Genomic DNA, 25,270 nt, shown 5'->3' with positions numbered 1-25,270 from the left:
AACCCTAACCAGCGTAATCCAGAGTGGCACAATGCGCAAATTTAGATGTTCACACTTCATAAATCTGCACCATAAGAAAATGCAGGAATCTTGACTGCGCCAAAGCAACTTATGCGAATGCTTTTTAATGGGCTGTAATCACTTCCTTGCCCTGTACTGAAATTTTACATGGGCTGACTTTATGTAGGAGCATTTTTAAAGAGCTTTAGCAAATTATATCCCCAGTGACACCCCCAAATAAAAGCTCTCCAAGTATATTAAGCCAATTGAGAACCTCCCTAAGCGCAATCCTATTGTCAGAGTTGGCCAGCACCTCATTAAAATGACAAACAGGCACGACTTGGGCCACTAAGGCTGCTGGAAATAAACAAACATAATCAGCGATTGGAAAAGGGTGTGGAGGAAATCCATCCTCATCAGGGCCTGAGCCCCAGGTTGACCCGTGAACAGACCTTATTAATTCTAATAGGTCACAAAGCTCGAGCCTGGCTTCAGCGACGCCTCTAATCAAAGGCAAAAGCAAACCATTAGTCTACTTCAAAGAATTTCCCTTCATAATGGTATTACTCAAATCTATGGAGAGGATACGTTCATTTCCCCATTGCTCTTTTCTTTTCCCCAGCGACTTCATAAACAGACGCATAACTAATCTCCTTGTTAGGAAGTATCATTAGAGTCAGAGCCACAATAAATAACTACTAATATCAGCTTATTTTGACATGTCTAATGGGCCATAAATTTGACCAAAGCTGTAAGAAAGGGAGACCGTTATGGAAACGATCCTTTCAGTTTGACAAAGTTTAAGGGTGGACGTCTGGTGAAAACAGGCTGTACATCAATATGAATTAAAATACACTTCATTTGTCTAGTCTGGAATAATCAGACTTCAACAGCTCATAAGAAGTCAACGAGAATTTTTTTGTTGTCTATATGCCAGTGGATGTACCGAATGCTTGGGTTCTCACTCCATATCTGAAGATAAACCAGAGAGGTTTGGCCCGAGACCAAGGCACATCATGCTTTCAATTCTCCGACCTCAAGAGGAACATGATTTGGCTACTCACTAGCTTATCATTCATCTGTTCCATATCAGTGGTTTCATGTCTTTTGTGAGAGCCGCACAACTGCATTTCATCCTGGTGTCACATTTTCATTCTTTAATAACAGAAGCTGTCAGAGCAACATTGCAAACATACACTTTCAAATTAAATAATTTCCTAAACGACTAAAATACGTTGTAAAATACAAATCTAAATCATTTTAATGTTGATTAGCTTAATGCTCTGTCAATAACTTATATTGCTGATAGTTCATATTAAAACTGTTTCTATACTCTATATTGACAAAAAGAAAATATGAATAATTCAATACACACTAAAATTAATCATTTTAAACACTTCAACTGATTTACAACACATCATAGTATAAAATACAGTATGAAAATTTATTTGCATTTGGTCAGACTCTATTTTGACTGTCCGTTTGTTGAATTTAAGCTACATTGCATCTACATAACTGCCAACTACTTGTCATTACATTATAAATAGACTGTTAGGTTGGGGTTAGGGTTAGTATAAGTTGACATGTACTTGCTAAGTTTCTTATAGTCAGTTAAATGTCTGTTGAAGAAGCAGCATCAGCAGATATTGAGCAGACAGTCTACTAATACTCAAATGGACCATCAAAATAAAGTGTTACCTTCCATTTTATATATTTACATTTAATTGTGTTAAGTTTAGTGTTCCATGAGCATGACAAAACCAAACTATATATATATGTATGTAACTATATATTTACTACATAGTTTCCTAAAGTACTTGCTTTGGATTGGCGTGTCACACTAGTGATTAGTTATCCGTTGCTACAACAGGCTTATCCAGGTAACTGAAGTCAGTATTATATGGTTGGTAGCACTTGATGAGCTAATCATATTCTAACTCCAACAATATTTTGTGTACAATCATTTAATTCTGTCAACCAGATTTGGATATGTCATATAATTATTATGGACTTGCTCTCTCATTTATTACAAATGCAGCTGTTGCAATCTTGCATCTCTGAAATAGTAATTAATTATACTAAATAGCATTCAGGCTAATCCTCCAACAATGGCTCAATGGATAGAAACTGTAAAGGAAATACACTGTATGGAGAGACTGACTTTTAACCCAAGATTTGATTAAAAAAAATGCAACAAGTACTGGCAAAAATGGACCGAGTATGTCATTGTAAACAATTTGTGATAATATACTTCAGATGTATTATGACTTGATTTAGTAACCCATATGACAACCGCTTTGTTCTTATTTATTTAATTTTTTTCCCCTTCTGTCATTTTTTTTCTTATCTAAATAGTTTTCTTTAAAAAGTAAAAAAATATATATATTAGCATTAACAGGACTGCAAAATGTCACTGTAAAAGAATAGAAGACGTCATGCATATAAGAATTCAAAACAATCTCAAATAAATATTTTTAAAACCTAATTATTCATGTGGTAAAAAGCTGAGTAATAAGTGGAATGACTGTTCCAAATTCCTTAAATCTTTGAAAAGTCTGCATTCTCTCACAAATGCCAATAAAATATTTAGACTCTAATCTATATTTTCGGTTCAATCCTTTACATATGTGAGAAGTGTCATAAGGGATAATGAAAATCTAGACCTAGACTTTTTCTCATGAAGGGCCAAAAACCAAATCTGATTGAGGGCTGTAGGCCGAAGGTAAATATATTAAACTGTATTACACTTAAGTGTCCATGAGTAATTTCCTAATTTACTTCCTAATTTTATAACTAATGCAGTATATTTGAAAAAAAGTACAATGAATTTATTATAGTAAAAACTTAAACAATGTCATCAATGACACAATGTAGTTCAATGCTGAATACACTAAGCTGCCACCTGCCTTTGCCTTGATTTGCTCATCGATGTCCTGTGCATTGCCCTCTATCCGTTGCATGAAAATATTTACATTTTTTAAAAATCTGATTCATTTACAAAACAAACAAATAAAAGGTTAAATTAAATTCAAAACGACTATCTTTTTCAAAGATATTCACTTCAACCACCTCCCCGTCTTTCTCCCTCTCCTCAATTGGTATGGTGGGCCAAATCAAAGGTTAAAACATTTACATTTAGTCATTTAGCAGACGCTTTTATCCAAAGCGACTTACAAATGAGGACAAGGAAGCAATTTACACAACTATAAGAGCAGCGGTGAACAAGTGCTATAGACGAGTTTCAGGTGTGTAAAGTCTAAGAAGCAAAGCATTAGAACATTTTTATTTTTTCTTTGAAAGTGAGAGAGTACAGTTAGTGGTATAGCCAGAGAGGCAGTTACAGATTAGGAAGGAAAGTGGAGACTAAATAGTTGAGTTTTTAGTCGTTACTAAAAGGGGCCAACTTTGGCCCACGGGCCCTAGCTTGGGCATCTCTGATCTAGACAATTGTTATCTCAATATAAATCCTTTCATTGTTATACAAGATCCCTATACTTCTTTTTGAGGTCCAACTTTGTCTTGGTCTACTCTGCAAGAACAATCTGGCTGTACATTATCCCTTACATAATGCATCACAAAAAAAAAACTGTGTGACACTAACCTTCAGGTGGGCTTTTGTTCTGGTTATTCCACACCACCAGTAGTTTGGCCAAACTGGGCACCTTGGAGATCTCAGTGATGACCCTAAAAAGGCTTTCAATACGATCATAAGTCAACACGACAGCCGTGAACCCAGGAGAGCGTGGTGGTATGAGAGGAAGGAAAAGTGGACTGTTCACACTCGACCATTTCTGTTGGAAAAAAAACAAACAAAACCAAATTTGAATAAATCAATGAGAAACTCAATTGAATAAACGCAAGCACTTTCCATGACTTATTTAATGACCTGAAGTGCAGTAAGATAATCACGAGCCTCTGCCAAAACGTGGCTTTATTTGGAAACACGCATGGACTATAAAATTTAAAGATTACTGAGAAGGCTAATAACCAGCAGTGGTGGGTAGGTGATTAAAAGAGGCAAGGAATGTCGAGTGCACAACCAACAAAGTTTAGAGCAGAGTTAACAAACAGCTGGAGCAGCATGCCATGACCTTTCACTGTGCCAAAGCGTTCACCTAAACCTTTTCATTCAGACTCTGGCAAAAACAAAATGTACTTTAAATTATGATTTTGCTCTCTAAAACCATGAGAGCCGCCATCAGCTGGACATGAAGCTACCCAATAAAGCATCGCTATCATGACAGACCTGTAAAACTTCAATCGCCGTTTAATCCGCTAAATGCTTTGTGTGCATAGGCGCTACATTCCTTGCTTTAGTCGAAATTTCAGAAAGTGGATGGATTAAGAGAGAATGTTTTCCTTAGCTGACCTGAGTGAAATCTGGCGGAGAGCAGAAGACGACAACGTGAAGATTCAATACACTGCGGTCAGATATTAGGAGCTAAATTAAATACTTCCTTGCTCCAGGCTCTTTGTCATTCCATGGCATCCGTCCATCCTTTTCCTGTTAACTGTTATGTATCTGAATTTGATTATAACATTAAACTTCCTGGTGTTCCTCTTGAAACAAAATGCAAACATATGGCATCCACTGATGCTTGGTCAAAACATCAACGGCTCTTAATATTTCCCCTAAGGGAAAAGAAGTACTGAAACTGGGGATTTAATTCCACTGTTGAGCATTTATAGAGCAACAACTCTCATTATCAGTGTAGTCAATATTAATTTAGTATGTTTAATCTCATCAGGAGTCCATCAGGATCAGTTGTCCGTCCAATTTTATTTTTTGGATCCACACAGCTCCAGAGAACTCCAATTAATATATCAATTTATAATATTTTGAATCGTTTCAGGCCATGAGTAGTTTTTTTTATAAGATCTAAACTCTTGCTATTTGGTATACAACCAAAATAGCATTTTATATCGGTTACTACTTTATAACCCATGTGCTTTTACAGTTTGGGCATGTATAAAACTTGTTTACTGTGGCTGTTAATCCATCAGACCACCACCAAAGCAAGCTCAAGTTTTAATGTAAAGTGATACACCTATTAATGAGTGCAATTCCGATTCTAATTTGGATCTCTTTTGTTGCTATTTATCCCGAGCAGTTTTGTTGAGAGTGGAATTTTATGATTGCACTCCAGCGACCTCTGGTACAGCAGGGGTGCAGATGAGTCCTGGCAGGACCGGGGTGAAGCAGGGGTGCTGGGATGCTATCGGCGTCAGTGGCTGTCTCCTGCCAGTGTGGGGCTTGGCTCATCTTCCTGGCCTGCTTTAAAACAGCCTGTAAACTCCCAAAGATGCACGGACTGGAGCCCAGATCAAGTGACGCTGTAAAGTAAATATTGCGAGTGCTTAAAGGGCCTCTGATGCGGTCATGAAGACTGCTGTTTATTGGCTTGAAGGATAAGAACTGAATGCAGACTGAGTGCACAGGCTTTCTTTTCGGTTTCATGATATCTTTGTCAGTACGGAAATTATATATATATATAAAAAACAAATAAATAAATAAATCAAACAGCTTGGTGCAACTCGAGTATAAAAGATCGTTTCAAGGTCAATTTACTTGACATTTTTCCAAAACTCAACAATACATAAGGAAAAATTTGCACTGGATATGAACTGAACAGATAGTCACGGTGGCGCAGTGGGTAGCAAGATTGCCTCACAGCAAGAAGGTCACTGGTTCGAGCCTCGGCTGGGTCAGTTGGCATTCCTGTGTGGAGTTTGCATGCTCTCCGTGTTTGCGTGGATTTCCTCCGGGTGCTCCGGTTTCCCCCACAGTCCAAAAACATGTGGTATAGGTGAATTGAATAAGCTAGATTGGCCGTAGTGTATGAGTGTGAATGCAGAAGTGTATGGGTGTCTCCCAGTGTTGGGTTGCAGCTGGAAGGGCAGCCGCTGCGTAAAACATATGCTGGACAAGTTGGCGATTGGCGAAAGGAACTAAGCCGAAAAGAAAATTAATAAATGAATGAACTAAACAACATCACAAATTAAAATGTTTGTTTGGGGCAGAGAATTAACATTTTTGAAAATGGTCTCAAAGTAAACGTTTTGGAAAATGGCACAGATATTGTTCCAATGTGAACTATAAAAATGGCAATTTCTTGTGCATGGATCTTACTGTGTGCTATCAATAGACATGCATCTTTATTGCCTTTACTGGTCTGAAGAATGCATATTTAATAATGCAAAGTGTTTACTGACCTGGCATGCATAACAGACAGTGTTTTAGTCATTTTCGGTAGGGTTGGGTACCGAAACCCAGTGCCAACATGGCACTGCTACCTATGTAACCAGTATATCCCGGACCGAATCAGCATATGAATTTCGGTGCCGCTGGTGCTGCGACAAGGACGTAAGAAGCATCAAGGGGTGCATCAAAGGTATATATAGGTACATACAATTAACTAAAAAAGGCAGAGGAATGCACCGTCTTTGACAGCTTGCGACATCATCTGGCACTTTCAGTGACTACATTTGCATAGACAACATTAATCTAATTATTTTCCTTAATCTGAATAAGACAATAATATAATATGAGCTACTTTTAGAATGTTTCTTTCATGATCCCGTTTTACATGTTATAGCACATAATTCGATTAACATCATTGCGTCACCACGCTATTAATGTTTCATGTTTTTTTGAGTGATTCATTCTTAATTTTCCAACTTTAACTGCAGTTCGGCACTTTCACTTTCATTCAGGAACATTTCATACATGCCCCTGTGACAGACTGAGGTATTGGATGCCAGGATGTTGTAAGGACTGGTGGAAGAGTGTTGGTTTAATGGAATTTGATACCACACCCCAAATGGAAAGAAAAAAAACTTCTGCGTTTCACAATGCGGGAGTTTATGATCCTTTACTGACTTGATAGGTGCAGAGAATAGTCAAACATTCTCAAACATCTCAAACAATCTCAAACAGCCGTGTGTGTATGGAAAATCCTGTCTGCAAATGCGGCAAAAAGTCCTACATGACGTTAATGGTTTAATTAAGGTCAGTGTTTCCTCTAGGATTTTTTCCAGCTGTGGCGGCAGGCCTTTTTTACACAGATCTATCAACTACCTATGGCGTTATTTCAATAACAAACGTCGTGAGCGCAGTATTACAAGTCGAGATCACATTCATGTAATACACAATAAATGCGCCATAAAAATACACATTACATTACTACGAGCATGTGATCCTCTTTGCTGTCGCGCCAATTTTCTCTGTTCAAGCACAAAACTTCTTGCACGCCCTCAAATATACGCTGCTCAAGTGCACATTTTCTTTTGCGCTCTCAAATAAACGCTGCTGAAGTGCGATTTAGCGTGTTTTTGTAGCGAGTATGTCTCCAACATTTATAAGATTTGCTAGGAATATTTATGAATGTCTCTAATAGACCTATAGAGCGGCATTAATGCGTCCTGAAGTAAAGTGAAACCGCTATAAACTCCAGCAAGATAAAGTCATAATATTCAGAGCCCTAGACCTTTATCTATAAAGTATAGTTATGGAAACTGTTCATCCTAACTGAAAGCTACCTCGTGTTTGCTAGCTTCACACATCCGTCAGTCTGCACGTAACCTTTAGGGTTAAACAAATAACGCACAGCACTACTACGGTTACAGAGAAGTTTGCGCTGTTATAATTCACTTACCTTTAATAGTTTTGGTGCGATTATAACCCGCTATTAAAAAATGTTTTAAATGAGATGCTGTAATGTAGCCATGGTGGGATGAATTTTGGTGTGGTGTCCTGCCACGGAGGAATGAATGTAGCGGAAACCATGAAGGTGTTTACATGTCTGTACTGCACTTTAATAATGCCGCTAAAATATGCATACTCCACATGTGGTAATTCGATTTCTGTTTAGTTAAATTATGACTTTAGTAAGATTAATGTAATTAAAATGGCTGTTTACGTGGCAGACTCTTAATCAGGGTATTGTCTTAATAATATTAAAATCAGAGTATTGGTGATCATGTAAACATACTCAGTGATGACTCAAGCCCCAACCTTAGAAAGAGTTTACTGATTTTGATGCCAGCCTTTCCACAGGTAAAGTAGTAAGCTAATGTAATGTTAATTGGATAATGCAGATCTTGCATTCATGCAAACAAACAAATGACCAACAGAAATATATTAAAGCAATATAAATATATAATATAAAATATAAATTCATGTATACTTTAAAGTTTGATTATATCATTCAATAAAAATGCTAAAAATATATATTTTTTGTCAAATAAAAAGTTCTTACACCATAATTTTGCGGCTCAAAAGTATCCGTTCAGGCACTGGTACAATTTTGAAAGTATCGATTTGGCACCAGTATAACGATACCCAACCCTTAATTTTCAGAGAACTGTATAATGAGGAATCAATTTGACAAAATTGTGAACAATAATGTTTTCAATCATTGTTGTTTTTTTTTTTTTTACATTTTTTGTGTAAAGTATAATTTGAATCTGATAAAGTGTGAAAATGGCCTAAATATTTTACCCAAGTCAATTGTAATTTCTACCAATTAAAGACCATCTTTAAATTCAGCAGTTAAAAATTTTCACTTTTCATGTGAGGCCCTCATTTAAATGTTTATTTAAATCTTCCTGGTAATAGCACAAATAAAACTTCCTTTATTCAAGGCATGAGTTTGATTAAAAAAAGAAAATCAAAAGGTCTCACAAAATGAGACCAGCACCTAGAAATGCTATGGCATTGACAGCTTGCAGCAAGGCTGTGGGTCCTTTACACCCTCCAATACAGCAGCTGCTGAAGGTGCCCGCAAATAGAGAGCCGTGGTTAACCAGCTCCCTCGCAGCGTCCGCCATGGTCTGTCACCATGGACACAGCCGTCCTTCATACAACATCAGTCAACCATCCTGCTAATAAAAAGCAAACTTTATATGCCAATGGAAATTTCTTTGAGGTGCCTGACACGGACACCAAAAGCAGAGGGGGAAATAATTAAACTACCACTGTGACATATAAGTGGTAAGATGAATAAAGAAGAACACTGGGGTGTGGTGCATATAAGCTTAGTCTGAACGCTCTGATCTAATTGGGCAGGCTCCAGTGTGGTTCGGCGCATGTCGAGTCTTTGTGATTTGTTCAAGTAAATAAGCAGGAAAACAAGACAAATTGTTTTTTCGACATCAACAGTGGAATATTTGCTTGCGGTTTAGTCAGAGTTAATCTGCTATTTGGAACAAGCCATAAATGATCAGGTTCTCAATTAGGGTTGTTTCTGAAAATTGGTAGTAGGCTTCAATAGGGCTGGGCGATATGGCAAAAATGCAGTCTCGAAAATTATTTTCCATATTGAACAATATATATTTCAATACAAGTTGTTAATGCTTCCAGATTTAAAAGAATACCCCAACAATGACTGAAGCCACAAAAATGGTCCATTAAAAAAAGGGTCCATTAAATGGCATAACATGTTTTCGGTCGATAAATTTCCAGTGGCCGAAAATGTTGTACATCTCTAATACCAACACACTGTTAGATTGCCATTTTCACACATTTCTGCAGTGTGACTAGCTCTTAGATTAATATAGGGTAAAAAATTCCAGAGCTTATCATTGCTATTGACATAAATTTTATCGCAATTCAATATATTATTGTTTATCAGCCCAGCCCTACGTAGGCTTCAGTCACATGATCTTAAATGGGGTCCTTCAACTAATTAAAGTTTCCCATGGAATCTGATTTAAAGTTAACATATAGGCTGCGTTCCACTCCACATTTAGACATCCACTTGCAAACTTACTTTCACTTGTCCCCAAGTGAAGGAGGGAAGCTTACATGGATTTATTCTCGATTTTGATTGAGTAAGCGAGACAGCTTCAAAAGCCCACTCCAGCCATAATATGTTCTAGATTGCAATGCGACTGATGTCACAGCAGTGTAGTGTAGTTCCATTCAGATGTTCTGCCAGTTAGAAAGTTAGAAATATATAGAGCAAAAGAATTATTGTCATTTACTACTAATTACTAATGGCCACTTTTAAAATTAAGGATTTATTAAAGATTTTATGATTTTTCTTTAAGTTATAAGAGGTGTAATATATTGAACTATGCTTGAAACAGTCACACCAAAGGACAGATTTGAGATTTGCCTCAAAATAATTTTTTTTTAAAAACTAAATATTTTAAACCAGAGGTCGGTAAAACACAAAAAAATGTTTAACCATTTACTTCATTTTAAATGATGACAATAGTAATTATATTCATATTTGTCATGTGTGATAGAGAAATTGCAACATCACAATCCAGATTTGATCAACTCAAAATGAGCCATACTCTCCTATGTCCAAGTTATAGTGCCAAAAGTCCCATTTGATCCTCTTCATTTCAAGATGGTATGAAGAGGAATTTAATAATCTAACGTCAAGGTCATTATTATCGTCTTGGATACGAAAGTGTGTGAGTTCAGCCTGCACGATTTTCATGGGTGTCAAAGATGTTTTCACACTGCATGACTATCTGTGGTAGCGTTTTGTTGCTGCTGTGTTTACACTGCAAGTTGGATCGGCGACAGTGGGTTTCACACTGCATGACTTTAAAATAGGAACTTTGTCTAGGTCCACAAACTATGTCTCACAACCAATCACACACAAGAAGTGACATGAAAACAACGTGAGGTCACGCTGTATATTTTTTGTTATTTACTTCATAATGAGAAAGCAGCCTTGAGTGGGGTAGAAAATGTACTAATTTTGCTCACCTGGCCTTTTGAAGGGAATTAGCAATTTCTTCTACACTTTTTTTTTTTTCAACCCGGTTGTAGTTCTCAGATGACACGTCAAACAAACATGGGTGCTCCTGCCTAATTTACACTAGTTTTTCCTCCATTTCTTGGGTCCAAACAGACTGAAAAGAAGCGCTTTTAACTTCTTTTCTTTTTAACTTCTCCCCCACCTCCAACTGGCCAGCAGATACCCAATATAGTGGATGCTGCTCTCTCATTGGCTGTAGGTGATCACCGATTTTATTTTCAATCAGAACACATTTCACACGGCATGATTTGAATCGCCGACAGCTCCAGATATTTAGTATGCCAAATATCTCACAGGTGTTGGCAACTCATCAGTTATTCTCTCAGATTGTATCATTGATGGTTTACTCTGTGTGATTGTTACTCAAATGAACGAGCACCGATTTTCCTGTGATCTCAGGCATTTGTCATTGATTTTTCAAAACCTGTCGTCGAGTCAAAATCAGGGCTAAAATCATACAGTCTGAACTCGAAATTAGTTACAATTGCTCATGAAGAGCTTGTTTTGGGCACCAGTTTTCTTTTGTCACACGTGAAAAGAAGAGTTTACAGGCGGCTCAAGTGACGGTGAGGGATTGCAGGCCGTTTCATGTGGGCCGAGGGGGCTTGGTGAGTCTTGCAGCTGGGATCATACTAGTACAGCTTTGGGATTAGTGGAAAATGGAACCCAGATGAAAGCATGGACGCCTGTTCAATTGCAAAGGCTCAGTACACAGAACATTTACCTCCAGATTCTCATTGAAGCTGATGGGCAGCGATTGCTAACATCACAGAGACCGGGCTAAAATAAGAGCAGCATTCTAAGTGGCAGCGGCTTCCTGCAGATTTGGACTGTCGGGAACAGGCAGCGGTCACGTTACTTTACTTTTCATCCCTCAAACACATGAACAGAGCCTGCCTTCTTTCCAGCTCAAGAAAGAAATAGGATGAGAAATGTATACATCACCAGGAGCCATGATAAAGTGCATGCGCGTTTACAAATCACACATCTGAAGTAGAAGCTTATTTTCTCCTGCTCTATTAACTTTTCCAGCATTTAAAAATCCGACCTGGCATCCCAAAAATGAGTGATGTTAAGAATTTTTCACAGATAATAAATGTATGATGGAACATAAAGCATTCATTTGGTAAGCAGAGCCTCAATGCGAGTTCCCTCAGAAGTCAAGCACAAAAAGCTGCTTGTCCTGATGTTGTCTCCTAAGGCAGAGCTGAAGAAATGTGCTTTCAATTATGTCCCGGTGGATATAGGGAAGCAGAACAAGAAATGCAGTCGATTTATGTACTACTCTGATTCTGTTCAGTGTGTTTTTACAGAACATTCGGAACATTATTTCCCGTAATATCAGCAAACAGAAAACAAGACTATTAGCCTCCTGGGGGTCTGGATCCCTCCTTGTGATCTGAATGGTAGCAAATTGATGAGAATGGGTGAATCCTTACACTCTCAGAAAAAAGGTACACGGTGGTACAAATAATGTTCCTTAAGAAACAGTTTTGTCCATTTGTTATACAAGTTGGACCCTATATGGTACAGAAAAGACCTCTTATGATACTGTTCTATACCTTTTATGGTACAACTGAAATGAAGGTACACATTTGTTCTCATAGAAAAAGAACATAAGTGTTGGACAACTCCTTCTTTATTCAAATATCTATAAAAAATAAATATTACTGGAAAGGCAAAGTGATTTTATGAATAATTTCCATATAAAAATTATAATGAATTATCATTTAAAAGCATATGCTTACAGAAACTCATAAACATTAATTATTAAGTTCTATAATACAAAACAACTGGTAAAACTAAACTATAAGTATTGTAAACTAAACATTTAAGGCATTTTTAATAAACATTTGGTAAGCATTTTCTGATAAATACATTTTCATTATTGATATCTGTACCTTTTGGCGTTTGCTTTCCACAACGCACGTGAGCTGGCAAAAGCATATGCAAAGTGTTCATGCAGGCATTTTAGTATTGTAAAACTAATCAAACATTTATTTTTTGATTAATGTTAAAGTATTTTTTATTCTTTATTGTAAAAGGAAAAGTTGCATTTACACAAAAATAAGCTTTAAGTAGTGGTACCTTTATGAATCAGATTTGTACCTTTGATAAAGGTACAATATTGTACCTGCAGGTTTTAAAAACCAAAGGTACATTTTGGTTTCCCATGGTACAAATCATGTCCTTAAAGGTACAAACTGTCACGATACAAATTTGTCTTAAGGGACAACTCTGTTCCATAAAAAGGTACTGCCCCAGAGACAAGGGTTTCTACCTTCTTTTATACAATACTGTACCGTTTTTTCTGAGAATGGAAGTTGCTTTTTGGTGCAGTGAAGACAACATTTAATGCAAGATTTTGTGCTCTGATTGAAGAGATATTTAAGACTGAAAATTCGGACATTCACCTGTCACAAACCTGTTTGAGTTTCATTCTTCTGTTCACAAAAGAAGATATTGTTAAGAAAGCAGGAAACCTGTAACCATTTACTTTCACAGGTTTTCAGCTTTCTTCAAAACATCTCCTTTTGTGTTCAGCAGAATAAATAAACTCATAAATGTTTGAAGCAAGTGAAGGGTGAGTAAATTATTTTGGGTGAACTATCCCTTTAAGACATTTCAAAGGAAAAATTAAGACCTTAAAACTGTCTTAAGACCTGCCAATACCTGTATAATTTGGACATTTTACAATGTTCTACAAACACACTCAATGTTCTCACACAGAGCCAGAAAGGCATAAAATGAACACTATTCACATTCTAACCAAATCTGAACTCTGAAAACATTGAAAATCATATTTCCTTCTATGTTCCTTAAAAACAGGAATAGACTGAGCAGGTTATTAAGTGTTAATTGGTGAATCACAGCTGAGTATTGAATCCCTGTATAGTAGGCAGCTTTTTACTTTTGTATCAAATGCCAAACTTTGCAGCAAAAAGAATCTATAAAGTCAACTGAACTGAACGTCTTTAAAATATTAAGAAGTTTATATTTACCTAAAAAAAGTTACATTTACATCAATAATATTTTTATTTATGTGTAGAACAGGTCTCTATTAGACATTTTAATGACTTTGAATTGGTTCCATTAACTGTGTTTAATCACCAAGAGATAGCTTTAAATAATATATGGGCAGTAACACATTTTTTGTATGATAAAAAAAGAGGTCACTTACAACCACAGGAGGATTGTTCCATTCTTCATAGGTATGAGCTGCATATGGGTAAATGCGATCATTAATGATCTGGAGAGTCGTCATGCCAATGGCCTTCATGGAGCTGAAGTAGGCTTCCCAAAACCAGCGGGCCTAGGGGAAAAAAAAGGCATGGCATTCAATTGTTAGTTTGAAAAAAGGCAAAGCACAGACATTGAAACAGATCTGAGATTTTTGTCTAATATATTTGCTTTAGTAATTTTATATGGAACCGATAGATAACAAGAATCAATAAGATTATTTTGAAAAAGATTCATTAGATTATTTGTTTCTCATTCAAATTGTGTGTAGTAACAGATATTTTTATATAGGAACGTGTACCATAAGAGAGAAGTGAAAGGTATGCTCTGTGTATGTTTAGGAGTGTGCTGAAAAAACAAGAACACACACACAAACCATGTGGAAGATACAAACCAAAAGTAAAAGATAAGGCACTCACATCCTTTTACTCCCACTGTCCTGCTTATGACTTTATGACCCAGACACACGTTCAAAGGCAAAACAGCCCATTAAAAGACTGGTGACATGACTGCAGGGACCATTCAAGATGGTTATGAGCCCTTTAGACTATCAGTCTTTTAACTTTTCCACTCAAGTGGCACTGAGACTGCTGCTAGTTTAAGAGCAGAGGTCAGGTCATTTTATTGTATATGAGCAAAGGGAGACGTGCTTCAATGCATTACATTTTTCCATGATACTGCAATAATGCTAATGTCGTACAACAAATTAAAGTGTACTGTCCACTCCAAAGTTCAGGTTTTATGGTTATTTTTAGACAATTATTATTTTAATAATTTTATTCATTGCGAATAGAGAATACTTTATTTACACAACAAATTATATTTCAAATAAATGTTCTTAGGATCATGTTATTTATCAAAATTAGAGAGAATAATAATATTCTTCAAACTTTAAATCAACAATTAACATAGAAAAATATTTTTTAAAATTGTAACAGCGTTTTACAATACATTTATTACTGCAATCTACAGTATTTATTAATCAAACCAGTTCAGCTTTAGTGATCCTAAACCTTTTCACAATTTTTTTTCTATCACAGGACGCAACATTTTTTACTGTGTTTACATACATATGAACAAAAACCTGCAATATCTGGTAACTATTAATAATTAATCCCTGATAGTGTTTTATTTTCACCAAATGACCAATAAGCAACTCTCCAAAACTTAATTTCTTTCATCAATACCGTTCACTATTTTCACAAATCCCTAATTTACCAATTATTTAACATATGAGAAGACCATTGTCAAAAAAGTAATTATTAAAAGCACAAATTTAAAAATAAACATTCTACTAATAATCTGTCAATACAAGAACACACACTCTCTGCCCTCTGCTGCTGATCCATTAACAGACCCAAAGCTCCAGCAGTGAGGGGCGAGGAGCGCATAACAGTTAATTACCCATAAAACAGAGCTATCTCCTGCTAGGCGGCGCCATGCCGCAGTGACCCAGCTCCACCCTTCCTGGTCCTGTTTGACCCTGTCCTCTTTAACAAGCCTGACCAAGAGCATGCTGGGGGCAACCTCATTACCTGGCCTGACCGCAAACAGTGTCAGATTAGCTCCAACTACAAAGAGTCAAAGGAGACCCGAGTGAGCACTGAAAGAAGAATAATGGCTGTCCTACACTTTCTTGGGCCAATTACTGAACAACGTCAGACAGATTTAATGGTCCTCCTCTAAAAAAAGCTGTTCAAAAATGATTTAATGCATCGTTTTATGAAATAGAAGTTTGTGCAACACATTAAAAGCAGGGAATCCTCTGACCATTCCAATTAATCTCTCTTAAGTGAACTAAACTTGCTAGCTTTTGAGAGTTTTTTTATTTCATTGACCGCCGTGTTTGTTGTCATATACCCAACCCAGAAGTTTAGCACATCAGAAGAGTGCTGTCGCTCCCCCTTCCACCGGCCCCCAAGGGCCTGGCCCTTAAACCTTAAAGAAATACAACTACACAAAAACAGCTTTTCTTTTTATGGAGAGTGGAAGAGGATTCAAAAAGACTTTCTGATCCCAAGGGGAGCACAGCCGCCCATAAATCAGCTTGTGATGAAAGTTTCCTTTCCGACCAGGAGGAGGCAGAGAGAAAACCGCACCCACCAAGTACTGAACCCGCCCCGTTTGAACGCTTGCAAGAATTTTTATGAGGAGGGAAGAGACGGAGTCTCATGAGAGGAGAAAATATTGGCTGCTCTTCACACACACACTTAACGTTGTTCCTATAGTACACTAGACAGTACACTCTTGAACATACAGTTGAAGTCAGAATTATTAGCCCCATTTTTAATTTTTTCCTTTAAATATTATTCAAATGATGTTTAACAGAGCAAGGAAATGTTCACAGTATGTCTGATAATATTTTTTCTTCTGGAGAAAGTCTTATTTGTTTTATTTTGGCTAGAATAAAAGCAGTTTTTAATTTTTTAAGGTCATTTTAAGGTCAAAATTATTAGCCCCTTTAAGCTATATATATTTTTTGAGTCTACAGAACAAACCACCGTTACACAATAACTTGCATAATTACCCTAACCTGCCTAGTTAACCTAATTAACCTAGTTAAGCCTTTAAATGTCACTTTAAGCTGTATAGAAGTGTCTTGAAAAATATCTAGTCAAATATTATTTACTGTCATCATGGCAAAAATAAAATAAATCAGTTATTAAAAATGAGTTATTAAAACTATTTTGTTTAGAAATGTGTTGAAATAATCTTCTCTCTGTTAAACAGAAATTGGGGGAAAAAACAGGGGGCTAATAATTCTGACTTTAACTGTACATGGAACATTCCTTTTAATGCCCCCTTAAAGTACACTGTTTGTTCCTATATAAAAATTGTGGATGGCAAACAAAGAAATGAATGATTCCTGTTCCAGTTCATCTTACTGCTTCTGGTTATCTATCAGTTCAATAAACAATTCCTGAAGACATTTTTTATACAAATCTAAAGCAAATCCATTGCTAAATGATGCCAATTATAGGAATGAAAGTATTTAGTAAAATATATGACTTCAATGACTTGCAGAAGAGGCATAAAATAAATCCAAAAAAATCCTTAACTTTATCAAATACTACTCCAACAAAAACGTATTGTCATTTTTGTTTTTTTATAAAATATTGCAGACAATATGGACATAAACTGACAATATGCAATGGTTTATCTCAAGGGGCTATTCCATTTAATCATTTCAAATTTTAAAAAAGGTGGATATTTAAATACACCATGTCAAATTAATGAATTGCCAGTAACTGCATTAATGTATGTCTCACAAGTCATAAGTCATTAATTTAATCTGGAATGATTGCACAGTAATGTTGGGATTTACCAAAAAAAACTGTTGACCAAATTCATTCACTCATTCTAGAAACTTTTTTAATAAAACAGCTAGCATCGTTTTAACTTAAGAAGAAGAACAGACTCATATTAGTCCGAAATGAAAGAGAATCAAACTGACTACACTACAACTGCAGAGCACTGCTCACTAAACACTTCAATTTCGTAAAAGCTATGTGTTATGAGAGTCTGACTGCACCCAAAATATCCTGATGCACAGCAACCAATGTCAGAGTAGTTAAGAGTTTTAAAAACTGGATGTTTGAAGACTTTCTGATTATAGCATGAAGCACAGTACTCGGCTGCTTCCTCTATGGGCCAGAATGCAAAGAAACCACATTACATTACTCCTCACAACCGTCCTTCTGACTCACGTTATTTGTAGCATCTGCATTTTATGCAGCCCTACACTGAAAGTTCAAGGGGGTTGTTTTCTGGCAAGACAAAGAACAAAGTAGTAGGATTTTTTTTTAATCCAAGTCAGGTATATATCAAGAAGCAGTTCTTTTGTACAATGGGAGCCATACAATCGCTCTGCTGTCTGGAGGTGGTATAGGCTAGTAAGAAAGGAGTGGATCAAGATGTGTTCAAGTGTGGGCTGATATCTAACTGGCTTCATGCCATGTCATAATTCCAGCACAAGATGTGTTTCTGCACACTAAGACCTAACACCATCCAGAAACCTCTGGAACTGAACTATAACATTCTCCTCACACTAAATATTGAGATTGAAGTTGAGGATGTTCTAAAAAAACCAATGCCAATAGAAGCAGAGCGCAATTACTATTAATTATGGCTAACATATAGTACTCTCCATGGAAATTTATAAACCATAATTATTACAGAGTGAAACCAAAAGATCTCTTTACATGTAGTCCATGTGGTTTAGCCACTCAAACATAAGTGTACAGCTGAAAAAGCTAAAGAGAAAAAAAAATGTAAGTGTGCGGTTAACAATTTGTTTGGATAAAGACACTTCACTAATACTTAAAATTAGCTTTCATCATGATTTACTACAGTGGGAGAAATTTCATCTTCAGAGAATCCAAAGCACACACTTATAGTAATATTGTTTTTGGCATTAGCCCACCTGTCTAACGGTTATTTTCATAGTAGAACTAGCACACCATTGAAGGGAAGAAAGAATGTTAGAGGAGAAGAAGAAAGGTTGTGACTCCTTTAACCTCGTCTTCACCTTGTATTAAACCTGATAGTGTTGCTTGCATATAGTCTGAGAGTGACTCTGATGCTATTGAACTGTTTCGACAGCATTTGGTACCGTTTAGTAACCGTCACACTGGGCTGATGCTTGTTGGACAGTTTTTCACAAATAGCTCCAAGTGTATTTGTAATTCTGATCAAACTTTTTCAGAGAAGAACAGAATGAATGTTTAGAAAAACAAACTGTCTACACTTTAACTTTCAGTCCTTGGATTGACCCTAATTCGAGTCCAAAACATTGATGAAAACGATGAATCCAAATGTTTAGTTTGACTGCAATGTTGTAATTGCATTCTCACCTGTCTCTGCATTTCCTCCACTTGTCTGTGAGGTATGCTCTTTAAAATAGTGTACATCTCTGGCAACTTTTCTTCTGGAATGACAACAGATGCCCTGAAAGTACACACACACACACACACACACACACACACACAAATGACACTCGATTCCTTTTCTTCGAATTTATTTTGATCAATAACTCAATATGACCTTATGATTATTGACTCAAGACCAAATAGGAAATTAGAAGCATGGCTTTTAAAGATATCTTAAGGATATCTGCTCAGCAAAAGTTTAAAGTATAGTTTTTAAAGATAGCCCTATTTAAAGTATTTATCTTAAAGCATTCATTAAGGAAGTATTGCAAATATGTGTGTTTTTTGCTGATTTTGGCAGCCTGTTTAAAATTCGAAGTTCATGTAATGCGATTAATTTTGTATCCTTGTATGCCAACTTTAGTGAAATAGAAAACATTTATAATAATCAAATATAAATGAAATAGTGGAAAATTAGATAATATTAATTAGCAAATTAACAATACTAATAATTTCCCACTGATGGGTTGCAGCTGGAAGGGCATCCGCTGTGTAAAACATATGCTGGATAAGTTGGCGGTTCATTTGGCTGTGGCGACCCCAGATTAATAAAAGGCCTAAGCTGAAAAGAAAATGAATGAATGAATAATAATAATAATAATAGCAAAAAAAAGTTACTTTAGAGAGGCAATCAAATAAATGGGACCCTTGGGTTTGCTATAGCCCCAGGGCCCAATAAGTTTTTAATCCAGCCCTGCTTATGATAACGTTAAAAAAAACACTAGCATAACCCATGAACTTCCATAAAACACCATCAGAATGAAAACATCCTAATTTGGTTTATCTTCCAAAAAACATCATTTATTTGAAATATAATGTGTTGTCTATACTTCACATGGATGTACACTGCAATTTAAATGTTTGGGGGAAGGTAAAAGTTCAAATATTTTAAAATAATTGCAAAACTATAGGAACTATTTTAGATTATTACTGTATGTTTGAACAAATACATGCAGCCTTGCAGAACATAAACAACTCCTAAGCATAAAATCACAAATCAAATCTTAACTGTATATCTGTCCAATAAATAAATAAATAAATGAAATGTATATTTTTCACAGATTTGCCAGGCCTTTATTGTACACCCATGTGAAATTATGGTAGAGCTAGGGGTTGGTGATATGGCAAAAATATAATTTCATGATTTTTTCTATGATGCTTTCTGATGGGTGTTTTATTATTTTTCTGTATGTGTATTTAGCAGTAGCATTTAAGAAATTGAATGTACAAACATTTATATTCATAATTTGCTTACTCTCAAGCTGTTTTAAACCCAAAAAAAAAAAACGGATAACAGTTTGGCATGGGCCGGTATAAGAATCTGGCGGTATGATGACCTTGGATAAAAAGATCAGGATTCACGGTTTTGTGATTACTGCTCCTAAATATATGTTTTTAAATGTCTATTTTGCAATATTTTGCAGCAATAAAAATAGCAGGCTATATCATTCAATTTAAAACAGCATCTTTGCATATTGTTTCTGCTGGAGATACTGTTGCTGTCCCTTAAAACCCTGTAAACATTATGCATCAGTTTTGTCTTGCTTCCTTTCACTTTCGAGACAAAACCAAATATTTATGTGTAAATATTGGGTGGTTTTGACAGTTTTGGCTTTAACGCGATCAGACATTAAAGATAACCTAGTCCTGTAATTAGGCACAGTTTGACAGGCTTTGTAGTGGCGCACATGTATCGCTCTCCTCAGGTGTGTGTGTGTGTGCTCGCAAGAAATAGGGAGGCACATTTGCTGTTAATACTTAAGCCGGGATGGCTAAACTAATGTACTTTTGACAATATGAATAACTGTCAAGTTAATATTTGATGTGAATGTATATGCGGTGTTGTAAAATGTCGTGATTCAAATTAATTTCCTGACAGTATCTTCTTTCCTATCATAAGGAATCTCAAACCTTAAAAAAAAATAGCTGATCAAGTGAGGTAAACAGATCATAGTCACTCATTCATGACTGAAAAAAAAAAGCTTTTTGATGTTTACCTTTTCCAGTCCAGCACTTCAGAGAAAGGCAGAATGTAAGAATCAGCCATGATGACAGGGACACATCCGGCCTGCAGCACATCACTGAGTGTGGCTTGGCCTAATCGAGCCCCGCGCAGAACCACACAGAATGACGACTCCTACAGAATACACAGGGGACGTATTTGTCATCTTCAATTCCGACACACTCCCAAACCACTTTGCTTATGCCATAACCCCAGACGGCAGTGTGAACTAGGTGTGTGGTGTAATTGAAGGGGTTGTAATGAAAGGTGCTCAGATCAGAGTTTAGAAGGGCTTTGTGTTGAAAAGAGGGGGTGATGGCTCTCACAGGGATTTGGCCTCCGCTCCTCCTCACTGTGGAACGTCTCCCAGATGTGCTGCAGCACCCAGCCCAGATGATAAGCATACTTCCTGTCTAGACAGGGCTGGACGGGGAGATGAGCGTGGTGGACAGGAACAGCGCTTTGTTTCTATCTCTTACACCGATGGAGAAATGTGTTGAGGTGGTAAAGATTGCTTCTGGCAGGGTTGCAGATTTAAAGTCTCTTGGAAATTTAGAGGCTCATTGGGGTTTACTTGCTGTAGGCAGTAGCTATGTTTCCACCCAAAGATGCTAATTCAATTTATGCGCTAAATAGGTATATTGCATAAAAGACGTGCAAATAAAGCAGCATTTCCATCCAAGTAGTCAAAGAGAAATCACATGACCTTTTTTAATGCCCACACTGAAATTTGTTTGGTAAAAGTGTTTCCATCATAGTTTATGTGCATCATTTCTTATCGAATACAAAGTTTATCCTACTCGCATGTTTTTATGCGCATTTTCAAAACTTGGTGTTTCCATCAACCGCTTTTTTATCCGCATATAGATGCAACATTTATCCCAAAATAGATGGAAACGTAGCTAGTGATGTGGGATCATTAATGACTAAATTCAATGCAGGGTGGAAAACACTATTAGTCATCAGAAAGTTTAACTAATGTTTTGACAAAATAGATGGGAGTCAAGTTTTTACATGCAAAATAAATAAATAAATATTATTTTATCAAATATGTATCATTATTTTTCATCCTTGCATTAGGTCCTAAAGTGACAGCAACCTTGTAAACATGCTGTTGTCTGTGTCAAAATTAATCAAACAATAAAAAAACTCTAATAAAATCAATTACTGATCTTGACTGAATACCTTCTGTAGATTAATCTTAATTCCTTGAATGGCATTCAGAATTCCTTCAAATTTAGATGTGAAAAAGTTTTTCATATCTGCGAGAGCCTTCATCACCTCGTTCTCTTCGTTGTTCATTGTAGCATCACCTGTTAGCTTGGGGCTGCCGTTAGCTTCGTCGCCGTCAAGATTTTTCTCAGTTGTATCTGGATTTTTACTTGTAATTCTTCGATTTGCTATGGCGAAGCAATATTTTTTGTGACCACGGCTAAACTCGGAGACTATTTCATCAGTTGAATATCTTAAAGTGTCCTAAAGTTTAAAATCTGGCCGTCTGTGGTAGGAGCCTTGAGATGTACATCTGTCTAGCTCGTTGCCATGTTAGAACCCCTCGTAGATTAAGCTTAAACAGATTAAACTATAAATGTTAAGATTGTGTAATACTAATTTACATTTGATTATTCCATTTTCATCATTACATCTGACCCATCTAATATAATGTTTTTGCTATTAGCAAATTGACCGTAATAAACGTTTATAATTTATATTAATTAGGCTAGTAGTGGGTGCTGTGGTATTAAAATTTAATTACAAAATAATTGCTTAATTTAACTGGTATTTAAATTGTTAATGTCATAATAAGCTCAGGTTACATGGGTCCAAACAAAGACTATAGAATACACAAGACAAGTCACTCATTTAGTTTTGAATGGGGAAAAAGTGTAACGGTCAATATGGCGAATGAAGCCCCGCCTACTAGTACAGTAGCCAATCATCAATTGCTATAGACTGACGTTTCGCCAGGGTCAAAGCTTGGACAAGACATGTGCTTTTACGACAATTTAGTGGTCAACAAACACATTGGAATGTCAGCAAATACTTGCTTCACAGACATAAGAAATATATCCACATAAACCTTGAAATATCTACATTTAAATAAACTAAGTGCTCTAAAAAATAAAAGATTTTTGGTTTTGTAATTTGCATGAAACAAACGCGAGGTACAGTCCGTCCTGTCAAATGCACATCACGACAGCAACTACTCAAACTTGTAAACAAAGAGTTGTTGTCATTCCTGTAGGAGATTTACCATCAAGACTAAGTTGTGAATTACTGCAGAAGAGCAGCACAATCGGACGAGACATTATTAAGAGAATGATAATGTGTAGAACGGCCATAAATGAGGTTGGTGTCGTGATCCGTTTCCTTTCGAGTTCGCATGCGCATTAGCTTGGGCAACCTGAAAATATGCTGATCTTGTTTCATTCAGACGTTTAGAAACAAAACTTATGAGATTACGGTTGTTGTTTTGCTTTATTAGTGATTTAAACATGTACTGTAATCGTAAGCTTGGCGAACAATTTTTAAGAATTTGATGTTTCCCCATAGAGATACTGCCCAAGAGGTGTTTCAAAGATGCCCGCCGAATGAAATGACTTGGCTTAAAGGGACTTTGGTCCAAAACAACAACCATTGCATTTTATTTGTATTATTTTAATACTTTTTATTTTTTAATTTAGGGGCGAAATCATTCTAATATTGGTGAAATATAAAATATTCTCAAGTGTTTTTACTATGTGAAATTACATGCAAACTGAATGTTGAGAGACACTAACCTGTAAAATTTGTGGGTAGTCATACACCTGTCCTTTATAGCAGCGCTTTCTAACCGAGGCCAAACCCTGAGAGAGATTACTGCATTTGTCTAGAAGCAGCAGGGCCTCCCCATTCTCATCCTTCAGCCTTTCCAGTTCCACACGGTATTCCCTATGAATGGCCGTCTGAGATGACAGAATGAAGTAGCGCCGAGGCCTGAAGGAAACACATTTTATGAGATGCCATTTCGCATTATTACATAAAAACCAGTTGGCCAGCGTCAATAAGCAGGATCTCACCCGGGTTGCCTCTCAGGAAGGTCCACCTCAGCAGATAAAGGGCTATATACAGGTATGCTGACATCATAACCTTGTCTGTAGGTCCATGTGGAGAAACCTCCCCCAGCCAGCAGGGCTCTGTGGAGGAAAAAAAATTTAAAAATCAACCCAATGTAGATGACAACGCTGTCACCGCGAGCATCTGCAAAAGGCACTGAAGATAAAACACGTCCCCAATCTGGTTTTACATGACTAATGTGCGAACATGCCACTCCGGAGCATTTAACAGAGTTGCTTTTGCGTCCTCGTTCTTCGACGAGTCAATAAAACTTCAAACAACGCTCGGTTTGAGGGAACGGAGCGAGTATTGGGAGAGCTGCAAATATGGCCACGCAACATACACTGTCTTTTTATCTCACCCCACACATATGTGCATACGGGCAGCTGGTTCTGATGAGGCTGCACTCCAAATGGAGCACAGCTGGATGAGCCCAGGAAATTCCCTACAGCTCCAGATAAGTGTTCATCATTTCAGGGCTTTCTATTACACAAAAACTCACCTTTTCCACCCAAAGCAAAAGATCAGCCAAGTAACAGGGCTGAGAAACATGGACTACGTTGCAGTAAATACCACAAGATTATGTTTGTCGGCTTGCTTTAGGCCGTTGTGTGTTCTTTCCTTTCATGATCACTTTCACTGGATCTTTGATCTCGGGGTCTAGGGAAGTCACTAGGTTGATTTACAAAGATAAAGACAAACATACACAATAGGATTTTTTTTTTTAAACAATTCAGAACAAATGAAAGGGATAAATCTGTGACAGTGATTTGTGTTAATGATCGCCATTTATATTATGCACTGCAAGAATTTAATACAAGACTGATGATGATAATAATAATAATACAGATCTAGAATGACTGTGGACAACCATTGGTTCAATCCACATTATTTTACAGAGATAAAGTAGAGTAACAATTCTTTATCAAAGATAACTATATTAATGTAAAAGATGATGATGAGCAGTGCATTTAAAGCCTCAAGTGACATTGCAGTTCTGCAAAGGTCAAACATAGAGACACACTGCCCTCAGCTGGCAGACATCACATACATTCCAACATCCAATCAGATGTTAGCCATGGTTTTAAACTATTTTAACCTCAGACTGTTTTTCTGAAGTGTGTTGTGTTAAATGTATGTTTTGTACAATTTGACTGATATTATTGTCAACAATTAAGTCTGAGAATTACAAAATCAAATGATCATTTACTTTAGTCTGAGTTTTA

At 36.6% G+C, this 25,270-nt stretch overlaps 1 protein-coding gene across 1 annotated transcript in view; it reads right to left on the bottom strand.

Annotated features, from left to right (window-relative positions):
* The window catches only part of ext2 (exostosin glycosyltransferase 2), a 46,092-nt gene that overhangs the window by 14,058 nt on the left and 6,764 nt on the right, over nt 1-25,270 (bottom strand). Inside the window, exons 5-10 of the mRNA XM_056461424.1 lie at nt 24,008-24,124; nt 23,729-23,924; nt 20,944-21,083; nt 18,872-18,965; nt 13,960-14,091; nt 3,602-3,791 (exon numbers count right to left, since the gene is read on the bottom strand). Of these exons, the coding sequence (XP_056317399.1) occupies nt 3,602-3,791; nt 13,960-14,091; nt 18,872-18,965; nt 20,944-21,083; nt 23,729-23,924; nt 24,008-24,124 (869 nt within the window). The remainder of the gene's footprint in view (nt 1-3,601; nt 3,792-13,959; nt 14,092-18,871; nt 18,966-20,943; nt 21,084-23,728; nt 23,925-24,007; nt 24,125-25,270) is intronic.

This window comes from Danio aesculapii, chromosome 7, assembly GCF_903798145.1.
Source record: "Danio aesculapii chromosome 7, fDanAes4.1, whole genome shotgun sequence".
Taxonomy (NCBI): domain Eukaryota; kingdom Metazoa; phylum Chordata; class Actinopteri; order Cypriniformes; family Danionidae; genus Danio; species Danio aesculapii.
Note: the sequence above shows the minus strand (reverse complement) of the source record. Positions and strands in the feature narration are given on the sequence as shown.